We start from the raw sequence: 25,700 nt of genomic DNA on the forward strand, positions 1-25,700 counted from the left end.
TGAGCTCAGCCCGTGCTGCTTGCCCTGGATACCTCGGTGGGACCTTCCCCAAGCTGCCACGGGACCTATCCCGGCACAGAGGCCACGACGCCGTCTGCCACAGTAGACGCTGTCACGGAGCAGGCACCGCCTGGCCCTGACCATGTCGTGTGTGCACTACAAGTTCTCCTCCCAGCTGAACTATGATATGGTCACCTTCGACGGGCTCCACATCTCCCTGTGCGACCTCAAGCACCAGATCATGGGCCGTGAGAAGCTGAAGGCGTCAAACTGCGACCTGCAGATCACCAACGCCCAGACCAAAGAAGGTGGGGGGGGCAGTGGGCGCAGGGCCTTGGGCACTGCTGGCTGGGGCCTCACAGAATGCCCCATGGCAGCTGCGGCCTGCAGGAGGCACGCTCTGCTCTTTGTTGCTCGTCAAACACATAGCATGAGTCAGCCTGGGGCCAATCCCACCAGCATGCGGGGGGACTGGGAGGGCAAGCAGCTCCGGGGCTTAAGTGGGGTGGGAAGCGATAATGCACTTCGGCCACGATCGGTAGCTGTGACTTGTGTTGGGGGCCTCACAGAGCTGCTCAGTCGTAGTCGCTGTTCTGACAACTGCCTTCGGATCTGTGTTTTAGACACAGAGCTAGGCGTAGAAGAGTACATGGTTGATGTGTGACATGTGCTTACAAGCATTTCGGTTTCCTGAAATTATTCTATGTAAAATGATAAGGAAATGTGGGAAGATATCTTATAATAACAAAGAGGAAGCTGAAAGTGATAGAAATAGAACAGATGGCTAATTTAAAAAAAAAAAAAAAGAAAAAAGAAGTGGTTTTGGTGACTTAATTTTGTCTTCAACTTGATTTACTCCACTGCATTGGAAAACTGGTTTTGTGGCTGTTGCAGAAACTGCTCACTAGCAGCATTTTGGATCAAGAGTGCATCTGTGAGTTATAATCTATGCAGAGCCTTTAAAGCCATCTTGCACATGAGTGTTCCCTGTATCTCAATTATACTTTGGAATTTCTTGTTTTCTACACCAAAGACATTGTCATTCAGCTGCTATTGAGCATCATTTCATCATTCATTTCTAACTGTGTTTTTTTTCCTGCTACTACGTGTTAACCATATCAGGGCAGTACTGAAGTTTTATAGCAGAACATTTCTTTTGACTTTCTTCTTAGAGAAGTCATAAATTCTTTTAAATCTACTAATTGGTGCCTGATTCTCAGAGATGATAATGGTTTTGTATTACTTAGTATGATATTTCAGTCTGGTACTCTGCCACCTTGCTAAGATTAAATTTCTTTATATTTTTCCCTGTGGTTCTGTGACACACTTACAACAGTCTTTTCTTTAGAATGTGTACTGGTGGTTTTTTTCTTCTTCCTGTTTGATGTAGTAAAACTTAAACAGAATAATATGTACACTACGCTAACTGTACCTTCAGCCCCAGCCTTTGAAGTGGTTGAACCTAAAGCTCGCTATGTAGCTACAGATATTGAAACTTTTCAGGAGAATGTCTGTCAAGAGACTGAACAGCACAATGTTAGGAGTGTTAGGGATGCCATTGGACTGCATGACATGTGTAGGTAGAGATACATTTCAGAAGTCTTGAATTCCTCTAGTAGTACTGCAGAAAACTATCAAGAGCTTGAAGGGCTTTGCTGCAGAAAGGTCTCTGAATTTTGTCTTCAGTTGCTGATGTACTTTCAGCTTCACAAATGCAGGCAGGCTAAATAGCCGACTGGCTGATGTCACTCCTGTAATAGTTGGGTCTGTGTCAAACAGAGCCATAAAACCAGAATGTTGGATGGTAATAAACTGTGATGGATCCCAATTATTATCACCGGAAGGAAAAATGTTTTGAAACAGGCTGAACACGTGGATTCTGTTATAGCAGGTGAGGAACAGAAAGCAAAGTTTTAGAAGGAAAATTTATGCTCATAAATATGTTCCCCCACAAAGCATTACTCTAATATACATCATACCAGTTTTACAAAGTGTGTTGCTTTGCTTTCATACGTAATCAGAATACAGTGAAGAAAACGTATCTGCTTCACAAGGTTCTGTTAAATGTGGTGCTGCCTAAAGGTGAAGTTAAAGCAGGAGTATCTTTCCTACTTGAAAGAGCGTCACTCTTGTTTAGCAGTGACAAGATCCTCCCCTAGGTCGGTTGTGTTGCACTTTGACCTTGGCAAAATGAGTATAAAATCTTACACTTGGTATATTAGTAACACAGATGCTTATTGAAGCTTTTGTAAGGGTGTCTTCCACGTGAAAATGCAAAAATCCCCCAGTGGTTTTCAGAGCAAAGCTAGAGAAAACATTTCAGTGCAATATATATGCATGCCAAATTTTTGGTTTACATGCGTAACCGTGAATTTCAGGTTTTATTAATCAGATGCAGATGCTTCAACTCACCTTCAGAAGATGAAAGAAGAAACCAGACCCAGCTATTCTGCCCAAATGTGATGTCTGGAATTCTTACAGGCAGACATAAAGTATTGCTTTCTATAACGTTGTCTGTGCAGGAGTCCTAACGAAATGTTGAAATGATCATGGGAAGAGCAAAGTGAGCCTTAGGTGAAGGTGGCCTACTTGTTCAGATTTGTCCAAGTACTCTAAGCTTTTACAGTTCAGCATCTGTTACTTTTCGTCATGGAAATCTAGTAATAGAAGCAATGCTAATGTAAGCTGAAAGTAAACAGGATTTTAAATACCAGTGGAAAAAAATGATATAATGGACTCTTGTTAAGATGCTGGGAAGGCAAAATGGATGGTTGGGACCTATTTTAAAAGGCGGCAGGGGGATGTCTGTGTCCTCTTCCATGCTTACTATACAGGCATGTTCTATAAAGGCAGAATTCCCTTCAAAAAACCTATCCTCAAGAATGATGCATTTAAACTTGCCTCCTTTTAATTTGGTCTGAATTTCTTGACCTGTCTTTTCTAATAAATGTTCTTGCAATATAGTGGAAGAACTGCAAACTCCAGAACTCAGGTTTCTTGAGTACTCTTTCCTGCCCTGTAACATTCTGACTCAAAACACTTGGAGAATGTGTAGTTCTGCTGATCAGACAAAATACAAAAAAAAACCAAAAAAAAAAAAACCACCAAACCCAAACACCAAAAATGGGGCTCTGAACTGGTCTTCATCCAGTGGTTTGTGATCTGGACCAGAAAGAATACTCTAGCCCTGCCAGTTTCATTTCCATTTCAATGTAAAGCACAGAGCAGCTGAGAAGTGTGGTTGTTGGTGGATTAAGCTCCAAGAAATAGGCAGCGATGTCCGGCTCTCTTCTGTGTTTGGTCAGTCTGGAGCACGGACAGCATGGGTGAATCCTTTCTAGTTCACAGCTATGAAAGCGATGGCACAGAGTTTTCATGCTTTAGCTAAGTGCCTTTTTTGTTGCAGGGCAAGCTAGTGAGCTTTAGAATCCGGTTTATGCAGGTGAGACTTTGCTGTGCTTTGTTTTTCTCCAAAGTTCTGTTGGTTTTGTAGCCTAATGGAAGCAAAAGCAACTTAAGCTAGGTCAGGAAAGAACCTTGTGCATTAGCAGGCTCTCCTTTAGTGACCTTTGAGACTATTTCGCTGTTGGCGTTCAAACTATTGTAAAAAACTGGAAAAGATTTTGCTGCTTGTGTTTGATTATCAAACCTGAAGATTTCTTGAAATGTACCGTTAGTGTGTTGGGACGGTAACAGCGTGATGTTACGTATAAAGTTTTGCTTCTGTATCCCTAAAGGGATTCTCTGAAGTGCTATATAATTGCAGATTAATACACATTCTTAGGAATTGACTCCTGTTTTGTTCTGTTTTTATGTTGTTTTCAGAATACACCGATGATCGGGCCCTGATTCCTAAGAACTCCTCAGTAATCGTTAGAAGAATCCCTGCGGGAGGAGTTAAAGCTACCAGCAAAACCTGTGTTCTGTAAGTATCCATAAAGCACATTCAGATGGGCTCTTTCTTGTTAAAGCTGCCGACAAGTTTTGTTGTCGTGGGGTAGATTTTAATGCATCTGTCCCAAAGTAGACTTACATTTTTGGGCCTGCTGGGACACGGGGTTCGAACTCCAACATTGGTAACTTGTGCGATGATTCTTTTGTGTTTGTTCTTGGGGTTGGTTGTTCTGAGGGCCAAGTTGTAGACCCCGTTTCCTCTCGGTGGAGAGATTCCTCATTCTGTGTGTTTGCTTTTATTGCTTTTATAGTAGAGGGAGATACGCATTGTAGTGTAAACTTCGAATTTGTTGCCATCTCAGAAGAGTCTGATTCTGAGTGTTTGACTATTTCTGGTATTTGGAGGAGCAGGGGGTAGGATATGGCAGGTTTTCTTTTGCCCCAAATCTGGGGTTTTTGCATACTAGCTAGAGAGGAAAGACCAAGGTTGCCTGCTGATGAACCACGCAAACAAGAAGTGGCATTCATAAGTGATTCCTCTTAGTTTCCTAAAGACAATGCCCGTTTCAGGCAGAGAAAAAGAACAATATCCTAAAGTGTACTGCCTTTTGTGCGAGTACGATGAAGGAACAGTGAATCCTTTCCAAACCTGAAACTGCGTAAGCAGTTTAGGACCTTCCCAAATGTTACTAGCTGTCTGTCTAAGCCTGCTTTTCCCCTAAGCTGATATCTCTGCTCCAGGGTTTAATTCTGTGTTCCTAAGATTTACGGAGGACAGAGAATGGGGTATATTGGTTACAATTACAGCTATGCAAATGCAATCGTGACTGCAGGATTATGGCTGTCATTTCTGTATTCATACAGTCCAGTTCTGTATCAGCTACATTAGCATTGTTTGAATGGTCATGTTTTGCAGCCGCCTTAAAGATATGCGTCTCCACCACAATGAGTAGCTGTTACTAGCTTGTGGTTTTGCCACGTCTTTGTAACGTGGGTTCTCAAGAAATAAAGTAGACTGATGAGTTATAGTGTCTCTCGAACAAACAGTACAGCAGCATCCTGGTGCCCATGAAGCATTTACAAGCAAAAAACCCTGAACTCACGTGGCTCTGCATGTAAACTTTGGGCATATTACCGCAGTAGTTCTTGCAGTGCTTTGAGGTGCTCTCTAGTAATTCTGGACACGACAGCGTTGTGCTTATAAACATGGCCTTGTCTCTGGGGTTAATTGAAAGCTGTATGCTTAGTGCTGTCATGTCAGTGCATCCTCCGTTTCTGGTTGGATGGCACCCTCTCCTGCTGTTGGAATGCTGCCCTAAAATGACAGGACAGATGCTGCTAACATGAAAGATGAAATAAACAGCTGTATGTGGGGGTAAGGAAAGAATGGCACTGTGTTACTTGCCTTCTAGTATGGTCTTCAAGGTCAATCGATGAAGAAACCCGTGTGTGGCAATCTAAAGTGTTTCCTCGTACTTCTTCATCTTCAGGAGGTACGTGGCTGTAACTGCGAGCCTGGTGGTGTCCTAGCAGTGGCAGGAAGCATGAACCTTTCTATTTGTGCATCAGTTCCACAGCAGCCTTTGAATTGCCTCTGCTCATGGGACACTTTGGATGATGTATGAAGGGTTTGTTAACTGTACCAATGGTTGCATGTCTGATTCCTCATGAGCAACATGCAGATACAGATCAATGAGTATGTGGAAGCTCAGCAAGTTTTCAAATGTGATAAATATTCCCTGAGATATTGTGGCTTTTTCAAGATTATCTTAAAGCAAATTCCGGCAATTAAGACTTTTTGTTTTTTTGTCACAGGGCTCCTAAATCGCACAAAATCCTAGGAACTGCTCTCAGGTGACATTTCTACTACTATTTTTAGTCAATACAGCATATGTAACACGTAGTATTTTGGCACTTTCATGGCTAAGTGTGGTCGCTATCTGAACACAGTGCTTAGGCTTCCACAAAGAAACACTGTTCTACAGACTCTGCTGCTGACATTGTTGTTCTTTCTTTGTCAGAGGACTGATTTTTTTCTCTTAAGTAAACTTGCACTGCGAAGGGTCTCGACTACCCCTGTTCATTCTTGGACACTAAAGTACTCTTTCTGGTACCTATTTGTAATACTAGGGATATACAGATTGGCTGAAGTTACCTTCCTATGTTGATGGTTGATTATTTAAGAACACAAAACTGCAGTACAGAATTCATATTTTTGGTACTTATACAGCAGAGACAAAATATTTGAGGGCTTTCTCTTGCACTGTTGTGTTCTAGAGCTGTAAGTCTTAGAGGAATTTGTGACAAAGTAGTAATTGGATTTTGGGGGGTTTGTTTCAGTTGCACTGAATTGTATCAAAAGAGAGGAGAGTTTATGTATAGGAATAAATTTCCACACTCACTAGACTATCAGAACATAATGTTTTGACATTCAGGCTTTATAATGTGTTTTCTCTGCTTTGTGTTGGGTACAAGTGCTTTATTTTATGTTCTGATCACCTTTATTTTTTCTTCTAGAGGTCGAACTGAGCCAGTGAGTGGAACATTGAAAGCGGTATGTAAAAACACAATCTCACATTTTTTTCTACACACTGCACTTAATTCTCAACAGTGTAGCCTTGTATTAATTTTCCAAACATTAACTATCTATATTTCCCAGTAAAACATAGTATCTGTTGGTAATAGCATGTATTTGATTGAGCCTAGTAAAAACTGAGTCATGCCATCGTCTGCACAGTTCTGATGTGAATCTTGGTATTTGTGCCTAGTAATGCATTGTATTTCACATTGAATAAGCCAGAATATTTCCTGAATGACTTTGTGTTGTACAGATAGTGTAGGATCGTTTTTAGATCATGTAGGTTCAAGCTTTGCACAATTGAACGTGGTGCCATGTTCTACATCTGTCTGTCTACAGCTAGGAATATGGATGTTGGTATAGGTGGTTGTGTGCTTTTTTTTGTTCCTTGCAATAAAAATTATTTGGAGTGTATTTTTTGCCATTTTCACATTCTGTCATGTAGCTTTTGTTTTTAAATACTTTTTTTTGCCTAATCGTTTTTGAAAATGTAATCAAAAACCACTGAGAAACCATGTGTGTTGAAATTGGTACTGTTTCTTACTTTTGACTTGGGGGTTCAAACAAATGCCAAACCCAGCATAGCCCATACGTTTTGAGGACAGATCTGTGCATTGGACATTTATTCCTCAAACTCTGTAATTTAAGTGATATTATTTGGGCCCCTTTGAGTACATAAATGCCTTTAATAGATTGCCATGAATTTAAATATCATGGCTACACAAAGTGGTATTCTAAATCTCTGCATTTGAACTTTCCACTTTATCTGACGAAGCAATTTAGTTTAATAGTTTGCCTGCAAATGAAAACATCTAAAACCCAGTGTACAAGTTTTGGCACAAGGTTAGAGCCTGGTGCATTTGTCGGTCAAATCCCTGCCATTTTTCTTAACTTCTGCCTGCAGCCCATTTTGGGCTCTGGGTGACTCCAGCGTTGGATGCTGCTTTAATTTCCCAGAGGTTAAGCCTTTCTTTAGTATACCACCACTCTGAATCTAGATTTGGAAGAGCGGCAGCATTTTTCTTCAGGTTTGAAAACACTGTCATTCTGCTGCTAAAATATAAATAAGTGACACAAGGTCACTGGAAGGAGCTCCCCAGGGAAGTGGTCATGACACCAAGCCTGTCAGAGTTCAAGGAGCATCTGGATGATGCTCTTAGTCATATGGCTTAGTTTTAGGTAGTCCTGTGAGGAGCAGGGAGTTGGACTTGATGATCCTTATGGGTCTCTTCCAACTCGAGAGATTCTATGATTCTATGATAAGGGAATATTTGACTGGTAAGGGACTAGCTCTTGGTTTGCCGCTTGGCTCCAATACCATGTGTAACTACGCATTTCAAAATAGTCCTCAGAGTATAAAAACTACCATGTGGTGTTTTTTATTTTTCATCTTTATTTTAAGGATAACCGCTTTTTCTTTGCTAGAACGGTGTAAGGCATTACACTAACCCTGGATCACTGGATCTGATCATTTGATTGGCTGTTAGGATAACTTAATCTAGAAATTCATGAACTCTGGGTGTGTGTTCTGTGAAGAATACAGCCTGTGATTCTCGTGGAATGGTAGACAATCAACTTAAATTTGAAAACTTTTTTTATGTTGCTCTATAAACACTAAGTCTAAATCTGACATCCGTAATTCTCTCCCTGATTGGTTCGACTTCCTTTTTGGACATGAATACCTCTCATTGTGAGTTTGAGTTAGTTTAACTGGCCCAGTGACCCTAGTAGTTGCTGTAATGCATTTACGCAAACCATGCTTATAGCCTTTGATCTAATTCAGATGGGGTTTTATTTCTTGGAAACAGTTATTTTTCTTTTTTTTTTACTAGCATGCGTATAAACACAAATCACGTGTTCATCAATAAGGTTAACATTCTTTTAGCCTCGTGTGTTGCCTGGCATGTCTGCATTACATTTCTAATTAGCATCTTACCATAAGCTAACATAGATGTCTCAAAAAAAATTTTAAGAAAAGGAGAAATCCTGGAGTGGGAGGGAAGACTTAGTGTTCATTAGAACTTATTAAAGTAAATGAAAGACAAAGCAGAAACATTCCCTTCTTGTTTGCTCTGACTGTACCTGATTTGGGTTGTGGGTAGCCACAGGGAGGGTGGAAGCCTGGCATCTCTCTTTACAAGTCCTCTCTCTCTCTCAGTGTCAAAGCACGGCAGCCTCAGGTGCTTCTAGTGTTGGAGACACAATGACCTTTCTTCTTAAAGCTGACTCAGGTCTTCATCTAAAGTGCAGGGTTTTTGTTTTGGTTTGATTTTTATATATATATATATATATATACACACACAGATTTCTGTATGTATTTCAAAGCAGAACCTGGATCTTAGTGTGGCAGAAATAAATCACTGGAAAGCTTGCCAATTGTTGTTGAACAGTAAGCAGCAAAATGAAAACCAGTTAAGATGTTTTTTAAAAGGCTGCACAAAAGCTTGTACTTTGACTCTCTTCATTGTCTTGCTCTCAAAAACATGAGTGGCTGATCTGAATGGTAGGTGCTTGAAGGGCCACATCTTTTACAGTCACTCCCTTAGACCCTGCTTGTATCTGGACTAGCGTGTCATAAAAACATTTGAGCAAGTACTACTTAAAAACAATCCACTGGCTTCAATAATTTGAAGATCTAGTTCTACATAAGGTTTGTATTCCAATTTGTGTATTAAAAGGACAGAGTCAACTGGAAAAAACCTGCAGGTTTTGCTTACTGCAGTTAAATGCCTTAATATGAAGAAGTTAGTAGGGGGAGAACGTGTGTTTCTAATGTGTGTGTCAAATAATTTCCTGTTAAACAGACCGTCAATCTGGCTGAAGCCAATGCTTCTGAAGAAGAGAAAATAAAAGCTATGATGACACAATCTTGCTGTGCATATGATCCAATCAAGTAAGTGTTGATCATGTCAAAACTGTTCTTTGAAGCTGACGGAAAAATTGTAGAGATGTTTGTTTCAACACAAGAGACACATGCATACCTTGTTCTTCTTTTCCCCAAAAATTTTTAGTTACATGAAGAAACCCTTGGGTCCGCCTCCACCATCATATACTTTCTTTCGTTGTGGAAAACCGGGCCACTATAGGAAGAACTGCCCAAGAACTAGGGTAAGATTGTGGGGGACTTGTGGTGTGACTTAGTTTTTCATTTTTTTATCTTGGCAGTTAGGTAACAAGTCCATGAACGCTCCTAGGAAGAATTGTTTCTCTTGGGGTGAAATACGTCGGTTATATGGCAATGTTGCAAAGCCCTTCAAAATTCAAGGGAAACCTGGAATCACAAATGTGAAATTTTCTTTTTTCGAGGTCATAGACATTAAATGTGTGCATAGAGCTTTCTCTGTGAACTTTCGTGCGTATTTTTATATATTGCAATATTACTGGAAATGTTTATGCTTTTAACTCTCTTTAATGGCAGTTCACAGTTTGTAGTATTTCGTGTAAGAACAGGCGGTTTCTGTTGACCCCATCTATTGAATATTTGCATGTGTTAATTACACAAGTCCCTGAGTGAGTATTCATGCCATTTAACGTTAGTCACTGAATGCATGTGCTTGAGCTATGAATTCAACCTTCCTGTCTGGGTGGTGAATGTAAGTTTCTCCAGAGACTGATTCAGAGCACCAAATTAAGCTCTCACTCTGAATTGCGCTTTGGAGGAGGAGCAGGTTTGTGTCTCTTCTCTGAGGGAATGGTGAGCTGAGGGCCTCCCTTAAGGAACCTGAAATTAAGCCAAAGAATGTCGATTGAGTTCAACACACTGCTCAAGCCTTTGGAACATCCTGGCTATATTCATTCAGGAAAATAAGTATTGTAGTCGAGCAACCCTTACACTTGGTAAAAGGAGAGGATTACAGGCTTTTGCTGCTTCAAATAATCATTGAAATGCCATTTTACGTGTGGGTCTTAAGATGAGATATGTCTGCATTTCTTTTCTGAACAGGACAAAGCTTTTGAGTCTGTTCCCAGAATTAAAAAGAGCACAGGAATTCCAAGGAGTTTCATGACGGAGGTGAAAGATCCCAACACAAAGGGTGCTATGCTGACAAGCACTGGAAAATATGCAATCCCAACTATTAATGTGTAAGTACGGCATAAATTGGTGTTGTGGTTTAGCCCCAGCTGGCAACTAAGCACCACACAGCCACTCGCTCACTCCCTCCCAGGTGGGATGGGGGAGAGAATGGGAAGCGTAAAAGTGAGAAAACTTGTGGGTTAAGATAAAGACAGTTTAATAAGTAAAGCAAAAGTTGCGCAGGCAAGCAAAGCAAAGCAAGGAATTCATTCACTACGTCCCATCGGCAGGCAGGTGTTCAGCCATCTCTAGGAAAGCAGGGCTCCATCACGCCTAACGGTTGCTTGGGAAGACAAACGCCATTACTCCGAATGTCCCCCCCCTTCCTTCTTCTTCCCCCAGCTTTATATGCTGACCATGACGTCATATGGTATGGAATATCCCTTTGGTCAGTTGGGGTCAGCTGTCCCGGCTGTGTCTCCTCCCAGCTTTTTGTGCACCCCCAGCCTACTCGCTGGTGGGGTGGTGTGAGAAGCAGAAAAGGCCTTGACTCTGTGTAAGCACTGCTCAGCAGTAACCAAAACATCCCTGTGTATCCACACTGTTTTCAGCACAAATCCAAAACATGGCCCCATGCTAGCTCCTATGAAGAAAATTAACTCTATCCCAGCCAAAACCAGCACAATTGGACTGTTCAAAAAGTGAACGAGAGAAACCATGCATAAATGTCTGAGTGGCAGTGCAACCAAGTTGGCCAGCCTCTGTAGTTATGGGGGAGGAAGCATTGGCATTGTATCTTAACCTTAAAATCGGTGATACGTTGTTCTAATATTAAAATAGGGTGGTCCTACTCTTCATGACCCTGGAAGTTGGTTAAATTCGTGGTATGTTAAGAGTCTGTATTTCTGCAAAACATCCAAGTCACGTTTACAGTGGAGTCGTTCTCTTTGAAAGTTTGTTTTGCTTCTGTTTTATGTTTCAAAGGCTTCTTGCAAAACTTAATAAATGGCTGGTGGACTGAGATTTCCTCCCCCTCTGACTCTTGTCAAATCCCGTGTGTGAAACAGAGTTTTCCTGTTGTTCTAAGCTAAGAGAAGACTACTGTGTGCTGACAAGAGTGGCTGTTTTAAAATACACTTGGTAGCACTTCTGTTTTTCTGTCATGGATCTCCTTTTGCAGAAGCTGTAACTTAGACTTCTTTCATTTATAAAATGTAATTACTCAGAGACTAACTTTATCCTGAGCCTGCCATTTACATTTACCCTCTGGCAAAGGAGAGGTGGGATTCACTGCATCTGCTTTCTAGCTGTCAAAAAATGCATTTTCTAGTCTGGGCTCATTTCTCAGTTGATTCAATGAATGGGAGAGTTCTGCAGGAGGAAAATTGTTCCCCCCTCTCCTCTTCTGGAGCTGTGGCTATAGAAAAGTAATTTAAATTAATGCCTATGTTTTAGAAGGCTAACATGGAGTGAGGAGAATTCCATCTATTATCATCATTTGATAAAATCCAAAGCTCGGAAAAGTTTTCCTTTACCCATCTCTAGCTTTTTTCTTTTTCCTTCCCCACCCCACCTCCAGGGAAGCTTATGCTAGAGGAAAGAAGGAAAAGCCTCCCTTTTTACCAGAGGAGCCGTTCTCCTCCACCTCGTCCGATGATCCTATTCCAGATGAGTTGTTATGTCTCATCTGTAAAGATATAATGACTGATGCTGCTGTCATTCCCTGCTGTGGAAACAGTTTTTGTGACGAATGTAAGTGTTACTCCCATGTTCGTTAATTCAACACATCACGTCTGATCTTCTGAAAGCAGAAATAGGAGATAATGAAATTATTTTGTTACCAGGGAAGGATTCTTCTCGTACAAAGGAAAAAAAAAAAAAGGCAGAAAGGTTTTTTTCACTTTTGACGTCTCTAGTTAAATCCTCTTTACATGCAGTAGGATGAGTATGAGAAGAGTGCGTAATTGTGCAGGTGATTACAGTGTTAGATATCGAATGCATTTAGTTTGCCCACAGCCCTTTCTCTTGTACAAAATTATGTAGCCAACTCTGGTGACTTACTGTGGTCTGCCACAAATGGATAGTTAGGCATTTAATCCACATTCTACTCCACAGGAGAGTTGCTTAAAACCTTCAGAACTCAAACCTGCTAATGGTTTTTTGAGATGTGTTTTATTAATGAACCTTGAGGTTGGTGACTTCTCACTGTACTAGATAGTGGAAAGAAGACTAGTCGAAACATCAAGACACAGCCCACTGTACATCTTCAAATGTTACAATAGTGGAATATGAAAACTGTGTAGTTATTTGCTGCATACTAGAAATGTTTTATGCTACTGCACATTTATAGATTCGTGCTCTCAATTCAAGACCATATTCAGCTATTAATCCTATACTTGTTTTTATAATTGATTAGAACCCCCCAAAATTTCCTTAGTTTGGCTGAAAACTATTTTGACAATTCTAACGATTCACAGGTATTAGAACAGTGTTACTGGACTCTGAGGAACATACATGCCCAATGTGTCATCAGACAGATGTTTCTCCTGATTCTTTAATTGCCAACCAGTTCCTACGCAAGGTAACCTGATGACTGTTACGTAAACTGTTCGTAGGAAAAGTCTCTGTAAAAAGCGGAAAGGGAAGAAAATAAGAATTTCCATCTCCTTAAGCAAGGCTGAATTGAATGAGGCTCAATTTACTGCTCAAATACATTATTTGTTGTCACAGAAGCTTACAACTCTAGAGACAATCTGGCAAATTCAGGTCACCCTTTTGTTTGACATGATTGCCTCACTTTCAAGTTTGGGGTTTACACAGAAGTACTTTAAATACAGATACTCTGAGTTACCAATCATTAATATCAGGGTTGAATGTGATGTGTTCATGTATCTGTATGCTGATTTATTTTAGGATTGGTAGCATTTACCAAGCAAGGACGCAAGGAATTTTACTCTGTGCAGGCTTTTCTCCGTCTGTCTACTGAAGTTTCATACTACCTTTCTGTCAATGTTTTTCTGCCTCTAGGCTGTGAACAACTTCAAAAATGGAACTGGCTACACAAAAAGGCTCCGTCAGCAGATTCAGCAGCCACAGCAGCAGCAGCCGCCACAACCACCACCACCACTCATGAGACAAGCAGTAACGCACAACCTGCAGCCTCTACTCCGGCCAACAACTTCCAGACAGCAGGATCCACCAATGATTCCATTAGGTTCTCTGGCTTCTTGTTCTGCTGCTGCTTTGTCATTGTTGGCCCCTGGTCAGTCATCTGTGGCAGCTGGGCTGCCAATAAATCAATCTACTGTCGTTGTCTCTGGTCTCCCTCCAGCAGTGTCCCTATCTCCCCATGCTGAAAAGCCAGATGGACCTTTTGGGTAAGTAAATCTGTAGATCAACACGAATATAAAAGACACCAAAATGCTGAAGTTAGGCTCTTCTTCTTGAGCTTCTCAGCTAGCGATTTCTGTATCATTAGTGACAGTTCCAGATAATTGTGGAAGTTCCGGGTTTTGTGTTTACTTTGAATGAGGACACTTTGGTAAGTTGAAAGTGTGCTTCATGCAAGAATTTCCTCCAAAGTATCTATCAGTCATTCAGTACAGGTTTCTCTGAAAGAGGAACTTTTTTTCCCCAGAAGCCCTTTGATTTTAAGTGGCTAGCAATTCCTAAAGTTACCATTTAGTTATGTCAAACCTTCTTAGGGGCATTAGTTTCTCTTTAGTACTGAGGAAATAATCTTCTCATGAAAAGCGTAAAAGCACAAGGAGAGGTAAAATTGACCAGGTGTTTCCACATGACTTTTTTCTACAGTATTTCTGTCATCAATATCATGATCAGTTCAGAGTTGTCCTCAGTAATACACAGTGTAGTCAGTGACACATACAGATTTGGATACTAAACATTGAAGCACTGTAAATTTGAGGCATTTACAAACATGACAGTCTAAGCTGGCAACCCAGTGAAGTCATATGAAAATACATTAAAAATCTGTACTGTTGTTTAGGGCTTATATCCTTTCAGTTTTATGCCTTGAATGCAATTAGCCACTCTGTCCAGAAGACTGTCAATCTCAGCTGTACTGTTGAATACAAAGGATCATAATTCAAAAGAACCTCTAAGGCAGCCTCTGAAGTGGCACATACACATTTCCTAATCAAGTTTCAGTTCTTGCATCTTCCAAGACTGAGATTCAGCACGTACTCTCGTCCTTTCATGTGCAGCTAGTTTAATATTTTATTATATTTTCCAGGGAGCTTTCTCTTTAAATGCCAGTAGTCCAAATAGACATCTCGTCAGTGCTTCATTTGGAATAGGCCAACTTCACATTTGTAAATCTGGTGAAGATTATTTTTTAAAATTTTTTTTTTCCATTTACAGTAGTCAGCCTTTTCTCACCTTGGACTTTGTATTTCAAGTAGCACTTCAAAACACTGAATAATAAGAATTTGGGTTTTTTGTAGTGATGCCGATAGTGTTCTACCTCCTGCTGCTCTGGTGACTACCTCTGAACTTTGTAAATCTTCCTCTCTGTCAATCAGCAGTTTGTTGGAAGAGGAGGTAAGTTTTATTTCAACATATGCAGTGGTTCTTGTATTTTAGTGGAACTTATTTACCAACTGCTTGCATTGATTCGCAAGGGCTATCAGGTTCCTGTACTAAGGCAACCAGCATTACCAAGTCTTCTGGGCCCCCAAGGACAATCAATATCCACAAGTGGTAAGTAGCTACAACTTTAGAATTTCTTTTAAAAAACTACCTTCTGAGAAACTGAATGGGACTTTTTTCTTTCTCCGCTCCCCACTCCAAAAGGTGTTCCAATGAGAGCCAGTACGATTCGCTCAGCAGGTGGCGGACCAGGCTGGGAACTGTAAGTATTCTACAGAAATTCAGTATATTACTACTTGTAACCTGTTAAATGAGGCCGTAACACATAACTTACACAACAGCTGATTTATAATGAAATAGGTATGTCCACAGATAGTTGTGGAGAAGGCAAGTGGTAGCTGATTTTTAAATGGCTGCATTTGAATTGGCTTTAACAAAGGGGATCTGTGCTTGCAGTAAGATTATTGAAAATCCAACTCCAGTACATGACTGAAAAAAGGACTCCAAGAAATGAATGCTTTTTGAGGAAACCCTAATTGCATAGAAAAATGAAATATCATTAAAGGGTCAGGTGGAAAGCCAACCCTTTTGATTACTGGCTGAAGAACTTGATTTCCCAATCAAAATCAGCCTCCAACATTCTGTTTTTAACAACTTAGTTGATACTGATGGAGCAAATTACTGAAAAAGTCAACGCTGTCATTTTGTGGCAATTGTGAATTTCTTCAATTTAGTCATCTGAATTAGCCAAGCTGCTTTCTCTCAGTCGGAGAGAGAGAGGAGTCTGTTGTATCTATTATTGCAGCCTCAAGTTAGTCCTTCCTTTTGGTATATATTTGTTACAGAGAAGAAGCGCTCACCACGCTCCCGCTTCATGTGCTTCCCTCTTTAAAATCAGGGCAGAGTGTAATAAAGAGTGACACAGGTTTTTGGGTTTCTTCAGGAATTCAAATCGAGGACACCTGCACAGTGAACGTACCCAAAGGACTGAGGCCCCAGCGCTACCAGCATCAACACCAGTCTTTGTGCCTGTGCCTCCACCTCCCTTGTTTCCTCCACCACCCCATGCACTTCCTCTTCCACTGGGGGTACCACCACCACAGTTTCCTGCTCAGTTTCCACCTGGTCAGCTTCCATCTGCTGGCTACACTGTCCACCCTCCAGGATATCTCCCAGCTCCTGCAAACGTGTCATCAGCTTGGGTGCCAAGGGCAGTACCAACAACACAGGCAGCTCCTTTATGTAGGGAGGAGTTTTACAGAGAACAACAGAGACTTAAAGAGGAGTAAGTATTTGGCTCAATGAAGTTGCATTGTTTTTCTTTTTTTGTATTTCGATAGCATATCAGACTGCAGTTACACCAAAGTGCATCTGATATAAGCAGAAATGACATAGTGTTTTTTCCAATATGATTTTCACTGCAGATGGTAAACATGCAAAACTAAAACAAGGCAAACATAATTCTAAAACTTTCCCTAAAACTGGTAGGAATTCTAAACTGTTTTTGCCTAAATAGGATGGTCACCTTTTGCGTTTGCACGCAGTATACATTTTCTCATGTTGGCCATGGTTTGTTTCTTGATGTCTTTCTGTAATAAAGGTCAAACTATAATTGTAATAAAGGTCAAACTTATTTTAAGAGGGAAAAGAAAAAGTCCAAACTTGATGAGTTTACAAATGGTTTTGCTAAGGACCTGATGGAATATAAAAAAAAATCAAAAGGAGCGTAGGTGTTTGTTTTCTGGGTAACTGCTTTACATGTGCATAATGGAGAAGCAGATTTTCTAGGAGAAGCAGGAGGAGTTCCACTCCACCTCTCTGTCATTAGATGGATTGGATGATTCAAGGGATTAGCAGTGGTAGGAGTTCCATATGTAGGTTACTAACTCAAACATGGCAGAGTTTACAGTTGACTAATAGTAATAATTGGGCAGTAGTTGTTAAGGAACAGGTGTCTCTTTCACTAACGCTTCTCTGTAATGACAACCTGGAATAAAACCTGATCTAGTGGAAGTTGTCCCTGCCCGTGGCAGGGGGGTTGGAACTAGATGATCTTTAAGGTCCCTTCGAACCCAAACCATTCTATGATTCTATATGGTATGGAGTATCCCTTTGGTCACTTGGGGTCAGCTGTGCCAGCTGTGTCTCCTCCCATTTTTTGGGCACCCCCAGCCCACTCGCTGGTGGGGTGGTATGAGGAGCAGAAAAGGCCTTGACTCAATGTAAGCACTCCTCAGCAATAAGGAAAGCATCCCTGTCTTATCAACACTGTTTCCCGCTCAAATCCAAAACACAGCCCCATACTAGTGACTACGAAGAAAGCTAACTCTACCCCAGCCAAATCCAGCACACTCTGCCATGACATCCTTCACCTCCTGAAACCGTGAAGAGGCTAGAAACTGGAGAGATGTAGTTGCTGGATTTTCTGCATCTCCCTGTTCTGATTGTAACCATTACCTCAAAGCACTTGGGAGGAGATCTGTGAGAGAAATTGCCTTCATTTCCTCTTTTCTTTATCTCATGTGGGTTCACGGAGAGATTTTAACCTGGACGGCAAACTGGAGGCTTTTGCTAGTGTTTTGTTGACTTTGTTGAATTTTTCTTAGGAACTAAAAGATCAGACTTGTTTGCAAGGAAATCTTAAACTGTTGAAGGACTTTAAGAGGAGGGGTGACGCTAATGAACATCTGCGGAATAATGTGAAATGGTTCTTTGAAAAATCATAAAAGAAAAACTCGTGAAGAAAAAACTTAGGGTAGCTGATGTTTTCTATCCCCAAAACTCACTTGGGCAGGAGCCTGAAGAGCTCTCCATTAGTAATGCTGTCAGTCTCTTTCCTAGGCTAATGGCATTGAGTCATGGTACTAGAGGCTGAGTTTAGAAGCTTTTGCATATGATTTTTCTTGAAATGCGGTCACGATCCTTGGTTAGAGCTAGAGGTGTGTGCAAAATGTTGCTAGGACATCTGGCTAGAAGTGTTGATTAAATAGTCCTGTATGTAGGATTGCAGTACAAGTGTTTTGCATGCTGTACCAGTTGCTAAATAAGTAGTGAAGTGAAGGGAAATGGACTCACTTCCTGGATGTTTTTACACTAACAAAGCAGCAGCTGTTCTGTCTTGCAGGCAGAAACTTTTATCTGTTCTCAAGTTCTTCAGTTTGCAGTAGCACTATGTCAGCAGCTGAAAGAAGCTTTGACATAAGCATATGGAGAGGAAAAAAAAGAACCAATCCAAGTTGGGCAGGAAGAAAACTGGGGAGAGTGACTATTAATTCAAACTTCTTTTTTTTTTTCTTGTGTTGTGTTTTTTTTAAGGTCCACGTCTCCCTATCGTGCTTCGTCTTATTCTCGAAGTTCATATACCTGCTCCAAGTCAAGATCAGGTTCTTCCCGCTCTCACTCCTACTCTCGATCATTTAGTCGTTCCCATTGTCGTTCCTACTTGCGATCACCCCCATATCCAAGAAGAGGCAAAGGGAAGAGTTGTAACCATCGTTCGAGGTCAAGGTCACCCCCATACAGAAGATACCATTCTCAGTCAAGGTCTCCAGTATTTAGAGGCAGGTCTCCCACTAAACGGACTATACCTCAAGGTAGGAAGGAAGTATTTTACCAGATAAAAGAAGTTCCATCATATGATATGAAAGCTTACTATGGCAGATCTGTTGACTTTAGAGATCCGTTTGAAAAGGAAAGATACAGAGAATGGGAAAGGAACTATAGCAAATGGCATGAAAAGTTTTACAAGGGCTATACTGTTGGCACTCAACCTCCAGCTCTAAAGAGAACTTCTCTCTCTAGAGAGAACTATTCTCCACATCGGTTTGGTCCATCTGGGCAAGAGAATTCGCCATATGCTTGGGGACATAGAGAGGATTACCCTGATGGGCAGAGCCATCGAAATCGTAATATAGCTAGAAATGACCCTGAAAAACTTTCTGGAAGAGAGAGCCGTGGCCTCAAAGAGCCTACAAAATCAAAAGAGAAGAAGGTGGAATATCCACTGGGAGATGGCAAAGGAAATAAACATAAAGAACACCGGAAGAGAAGAAAAGGGGATGAGAAAGAAAGATTTCCCAATGCTGAGCTGTTAGAAGGTGCAAGAAAACCAAAAGAGTCAGTTACAGCAGAAGACGTTAAAACGGACTCTCTGTTCATGCACCCAAGTAGAGATGATGCCACCCGTGTGAGAGATGAGCCTATGGAAGCAGATTCCGTTGCTTTCAAAGCGCTGCCTGGAAAGAAGAAAAAAGAGAAGGCTAAGCCAAAAGCAGAAATTGACAAGTCAAAGCGGAAAGCTCTTGTAGATTACACCAGGTACCTCATCATTTCTTTTCCTATTCTTTCTTTCCTCCCTCATCCCCCCAAAAATGTAAAATTCTTTATGGTGACTAAAATGAAAGGAACAGTTATATCTGTGCGAAACGAGTGAATAATCTGTGATCTTTCCTGTGAAACTGTATTTGGGTCAAAACCAAATTTTGTTAAAGAAAAAAAGAAAAGTGATCTAGTGTGGAGCTGTTATTACTTACATTTCAGCGTCTAAAGAAGCAGGGCAAAGCAAACTCAAAGCATTTAAGACATCACTGGAGACTTAGGATAGTGTCTTGATAGTCTAAAAAGTTTTTAAAATGTACATTTTTCTAAAGAAGAACAGTGGGACACGAGGATAACACTTTGGTTGTGTATACCTCTCCATAACTGCCTGCTTACTTGTTGAAACAAGAATGTATATCTAATTCATCTACCATTGGTAGAAGCCAGACATGAAGGAATTACCAGATCAGACAGTCCCCAATCTGATAATCTTGTGTCTTTCTTAACTAAATGTAGGGTAGGAAGATACTAGATGAATTGATTACTCATAATCTTAGCTAGTGGACTCATCCTTTCTCTTGTTTGTTCCCTTAATTGAACATCTTTTGAAAAAATACTGAAGATTTAGAATTGAAACAAAAACCGTTTTACGAAATGTTCCAAAAGATGGCAGTGCGTGTCTCTCACCCATTACTAACGTACGCTTTTTTCCACTTAGCACTACTTCTCCTGGAGGAAGCCCTGTTAGAAAGACTGAAGAACAACCAGATACAAAACAAACTGTCATTAAGACCATGGAGGAGTATCATCATGATACAACGGCCCCTGCTGAAGATGTCATTGTTATGATCCAGGTCCCTCGGTCCAAGTGGGATAAAGATGACTCTGAGTCTGAAGAGGAAGACATTAAATCTACCCGGGTGCCCGCAAACGAAAATGTGAGTGCTAAACCACCAAACACTGTAAAATATAATGAAAACAAGACTGAGCCTTTGGAGGAAACACAGAAAACTACAAAAGAGGCGAGTTATGAAAGCTCCCAGCGTGATGCAAAAAGTTCAAGAAGTTCGATGTCAAATGAAAAAGGAAAAACCAAAGACCAGGATCATTCTTTGTCAGGCAAAGACACTTCTGAGAAGAGAAAGTGCAGTGTTCAGCAAGAAGAAGACCACTCGGGACATGCAACTGAAGAAGGAAATGGAAAAAATATTTCTCAGTCTTCCAAATTCCGCAGGTCTTCAGAGAAGCATGATACTGGCTGTGCATCCACTGCTACAGACATCACTCTTAACCGAGACAAAAAATCTGACCATGATGGCAACAGAGATCATTCTAGTTCCAAATGTAGAGATGAAAAGAGTGAATTAGCAAGGAGAAAAGACTCCCCTTCTCGAAACACAGAACCTACATCAATACAGAGAAGTAAGCTGAGAGATGAACGAGCAGAGCCGTCCAAAAAGGGTGCTGAAGATGTCAAAAGGAGCAGCTACGTTCCTCCGCATGAGCAGAAGCAGTCTGATCACAAAGCTGCTCACGATTCCAAGTGTATATTGGAGGAACACAAGCCTCTAGATAAAAATTCCGGGAAAGAGAAAGAGAAGCATGTACCAGAAGTAAAGGGCAATAAAGAGAAAGAGCCAGATGGTAATAAACCGCCTTTGAGAGACGAATCGCCAGGTGTAAGAAATGAGAAAGAGAACGTCACTGGGCAAAATGATAGAAGTGTTGTCAAGCCTAAGCCTCAGGTAAGCGGCTCCTCATGGCTCTCTTCTGATCTAATTCGAGAGACTGATGAGGCTGTGATTGTACCAGACTACAGTGAAAGTGACAGTGAGAGTAATGTATCTGCAAAAGATGAGGAAGCTGCAGGAAAAAATCCTAAAGAACCGAAAGAAAAGGCTGTTGATAGGGCGGAAGAGGATACAGCAGCACCTGCTGCAGTCGAGCAGCCTGAAGCAAGCCAAAGTCAAAGCAGTCCCAGCGTTAGCCGCAGCTATAGTCAAAGCCCTTTTGAGAGTCAGGCTCGACGCCACAGCAGCAGTGCCAGCTCAGGAGAGAGACAAGACAGCAAGAAAAAGAAAAAGAAAAAAGAGAAAAAGAAGCACAAGGAGCATAAGAAACACAAGAAGCATAAGAAACACATTGGAAATGAAACGGAATTGGAGAAGAGCCAAAAGCACCAACGCAAGAAGAAAAAATCAAAGAAGAGCAAAGATAAAGATGGCCAAAAAGTGAAATCTGTCACTACGTAGAATGAGAGATAACAAAAAAATTACTTAATTCCCAGGTCATTTGTGCTAAATGTTGTTAAAATGTAAATGAATTCAGGCATTGCAACTAATGACATGAAGACCCTGTGCCGCACTTAAAATATTGCTGCCTGATTATTTGATTTTTGCATCAGAGCTTTATAAAAGTGAACTTTTTGTACAGAATTGTGAGTTGTGACCGTGTAACATGAAAGGTTTTGCTGGGGCATCTTATTTTTAACCACTGTTAATTAGTTTGGGTGGAGTTCACTGTACTGTGAAAATTTTCACAGTTGAATTTTTTTTTAATTGCCTGGCAGAAGAAGCTGGTATCAGTTATAAAATATCATCAGAACAATTTGCAGAATACATTACAGCCCTGTGATGTCACTTTTTGATTACAATAAAAAGTTTTCCGTAACCTATCCAATGTGATGAGATTTCCAGTGATACCTGAACATTAGCAGAGAAAAGACGAGGGACAGAAAAAAGCTACCAGTCAAAGCTTGCTGGTAGCTAACATGTATGAAAAATAACACATCCAGGGGCTTAATTTTGAAAAGACAGGTAGGACTTTAAACCTTTTGAACTGACGCAATGTGGGGAGGTACTGCCAAGAGGTGCACTTTTTTCATGGGCCAAGTGGACTTGGTTTTATATTGTAAAAGGCAGTATATGGCCCCAAACGTATAGCCGCTCTTAACAGCTTTTATCCCCAAAAACTACGAGGTTCCCCTCCCCATATGTGAGGTCTAGCCCTCCCCATATGTGAGGTGTAGCATGATTTGGGTGGAGAGACGAGTGCTATAGTCGTATATGTTTAGCATCATCTCTGTAATCTTCATTAGCATATGCTGGGGTGTGAGTTGTAATGTGCATTTCACCGGTAATGAGGCAAAGGTCAGTGACCGGACACAGAGCCTTTGGAAGAAACAAAGAACCATTCAGGTTTCTGTTATCTTGCCATCTTTGCTGACCATAAGCAGGGCTGTCCTGCCTCCACGGGGCCCCCTCCTTATCTGCATCCTGTGATAGCCAGGCAGGTCTCCACTCCCCCAGGTCGCACAGGAGATAGCAAGGTTGGTCTTAGTGGTTCTTTGAGCACAGGAATCCCACCTCATTATCCAAATTCCACACCCTTCCCTTAAAGGTGGGGTTCAGCAGATGAGTTTGGCAGAAGAAGACAGCCCGCTAGAAAGGCAGGCTTCTGCTTTAAACTGCTTTGAACCATGGCAGGAAACATAGAAAATGTAAATTTAGTTAGCTTGATATTTTTAAGACAGATGTAATTTAAAGAAAAATCAGAACAGGTGGTAGTGGTGGGTGTTGCTTAACTGTCAGTAAGCCAGCATGGTAAGAAATACTGCTCCTTGTGCATTAAGGGCATAACATCCGGGTAACGATTGAATTCAGTAGTGAAAGCCCTTGACTGTTTGACTTTGGTATTGTAAAATTAATAAATAAATTTTAGTATCATATTCTATAAAATATAGTAGCATATAAAGTGATATAATGCTCTAAATTAAAGCAGCATTTTAGGGCTTCCTGCTTGCGGAGACTACTTTGTTCAAAAAGTGTCCTTGTTTATAGGTACTGTTACTGGGGTATTTGGCAGTACAGAAATAGTAAACAGTCACAGTAATAATTCACCTTGCTTTTCAGTGGGGGTGACTATCACATCTGAAATATTGGGCTAGAGATTGAGCATCCTGTACTTCTGATGGTTGAAACAAAACAAACCGGAATTAGTACTGGATTTCAATTCCTGCAGTTTGTGCCTTTTCATGTCAAGGCATTCTTGGGCTTCAGGTCTTTTCTGCACAAGGTACAGCAGGCTTTTCGATTAAGCCACTCAAATCGTTACTGCCCAGAATCAAAAAGCACAGGTCCGCAATAGTCGTTAAATGTGCTCATCTAGCGCTTCCTCCGTGTGGTGGTCCAGGGAACTCATACCACCAAAGTAAACACCAGATGTATGCGAATTTAAGGCAGCCTCAGACTCTCCCTTTGTGCACAGTCTGTGCTCGTGATGATGAGGCCATTGAAAACAGAAGATTTCTTTTGCACCATTCTCTGTGAACATACTTTGGCCCAATGAAATACAGAAAAGTTAGGACTCAGCGAAATGGGATTCTTACTTGACTTGGAACGTGTGAATTATGCTTTAGTATCAAGGTTCAGAATAATGAGTAAACTTGCATGGAAGTTTATGGCCCCCCCGAGGAGGGGCCCCGCCGCGGAGCGCCGGTCCCGCCGGTCCCCCCGGAGCCCCCCGGAGCCCCGGGGCCCGCGCTGAGGGCGGCGGGGCGGAGCGGAATGGCGGCGGGGGGCGGGCGGTGCGTCTGCGCGGCGGGCGCGGGCGGGAGCCCTTCTTCGCGCAGGAGGGGCGGGCGCGGCTCAGCGCCGGTGCCGGCGCTCACCCGGGGCGGTCCGGGCCGGTCCGGAGCGGCGGGGAAGGCGGCCTCGTTCGCTTCGCGCCCCGGAGCCGGAGGGAACCTCTAAAGCCCCCTGGTCCCGCCGCTGCCGCGGGCAGGGACATGAGCCGCTCGGCCGGGCCGCGTCCCCTCGCCCCCCGCGGGGAGCTGAGCTCCGCGCTGCCCTCCGCCCTGCCCGGGGCGAGCGGGCCTGAGGGGCTGCGGGGCTGCGGGCAGCGCTCGCCCGGAACGCCTTCCCGCGGGGGTTCGGCTCCGCTTCTTCCCCGGGTGGACGGCGCCTGGGAAAGGTCTTCTCCGGCACGGAGCGGGGCGGGCGGGCGGGCGGAGCAGACGCGGGCCCGGGGAGCGGCTGTTTCTGCTGCGGAAGAACCCCCCCTCCCCGGCAGTGCCTCGGCCCAGGTACGGCCCTGCGCCTCCCTCGGGTCACCCGCCGGTTTGCTCGGGGGGGTGTGCGCAGGAGCGGGAAGCCCCAGTTCAAGTCCTGTTCATACAGTCACCGTTTGATTATTTTATTTAGTTTCTGACGGCTGTGGTTCTCATTGGCAGTCATAGATTCTGAAGTATCCTTCACCCAGATATGTTTTCAGTGCTTTTTTTTGTGCTGAAAATGGCTTTAAAATTGTTTTAAATAGGTGTTCTGCTGGCACTGTGCATAGATGTGTACGTGCACCACCACCCGCCCCAAAAAAACCCCACCCCACAGGCACTTCTGTGTTCCAGACCGTCGGTATCACAGCCTCATCCACTTCTTGTGGTATCTGTCCCCTGCGCCTGCACTTTCTCTTGTGTCAGTAATACTTCTGCTGCCTTTGAGTCAGGTATTTTCAAAAGAATATCCCCTTCCTCGAAAACTATTTGTGCACTCGGTTTGGATAACAAATCCCGTCCCAACAAGGGTATTGGACATTCTGGCATATACAAAAATTCATGTGTAATAATTTTGTTTCCAAATTCCAGATCTAGGGGTTGAAGGAACATCCTGTTTTCCTGCTTCCCGGTTGCTCCAATTATATTAGCAGTTTTATTTCCCAATCTTCCCTTACAGGTATTTAATACTGAATACGTTGCCCCGGTATCTACCAAAAACTCAACTTTAGAATCTCTCAGCCTGATTGTAACCAGAGGCTCAGCTGGGTTCCCTTCATTCATCCAAAATCATCATTCTCACAGCTTCCTGCTGGTTTGCCTTTAGTTTAGGGCAATTCTTCTTCCAATGCCCCTCTTCCCTGCAGTACGCACGCTGATTTATCCCTAGTGGCGTGTTGAATTCTCTTTCTCCAAAATTCCTAAAAGCTCCTCTTCCCCTTGCTTGTCCTCTCCCTATTCCCCTTCCAGAATTTCCTATTAAACCAGCTATCAGGCGATTCTCCCTAACTTTTTCCTTCTTCTCCTTCTTCTGTTCTTCTTCTCTTTCCCGATTATTGTAAACTTTCTGTGCTACTTGAAGCATCTTACTTAGGTTCCTTGAATCCTCTCCTTCTAATTTTTGAAGTTTCCTCCTGATATGTGGTGCTGCTTGTCCCATAAAAATCGAAGCTGACTGTTGCTGCTCTGCTTGTGTTTCCGATTTCCTATCAGTATATTTTCTAGCCATCTCTTTTAAT

General features: G+C 42.2%; 1 protein-coding gene across 1 annotated transcript; it reads left to right on the plus strand.

The window, feature by feature from the left end:
- Nucleotides 1-142: 142 nt before the first annotated feature.
- Nucleotides 143-21,664, plus strand: LOC132321196 (E3 ubiquitin-protein ligase RBBP6-like). The gene is given in 18 exon segments (XM_059834765.1): nt 143-308; nt 3,826-3,925; nt 5,710-5,748; nt 6,412-6,448; nt 9,277-9,365; nt 9,484-9,580; nt 10,416-10,555; nt 12,067-12,239; nt 12,965-13,068; nt 13,515-13,864; nt 14,951-15,047; nt 15,128-15,206; nt 15,300-15,357; nt 16,039-16,380; nt 16,738-16,801; nt 16,803-16,840; nt 18,411-19,412; nt 20,131-21,664. Coding segments are annotated over 18 exon segments (4,509 nt in total).
- Nucleotides 21,665-25,700: the final 4,036 nt, after the last annotated feature.

Source organism: Gavia stellata, unplaced genomic scaffold, assembly GCF_030936135.1.
Source record: "Gavia stellata isolate bGavSte3 unplaced genomic scaffold, bGavSte3.hap2 HAP2_SCAFFOLD_68, whole genome shotgun sequence".
In the NCBI taxonomy this organism is placed as follows: domain Eukaryota; kingdom Metazoa; phylum Chordata; class Aves; order Gaviiformes; family Gaviidae; genus Gavia; species Gavia stellata.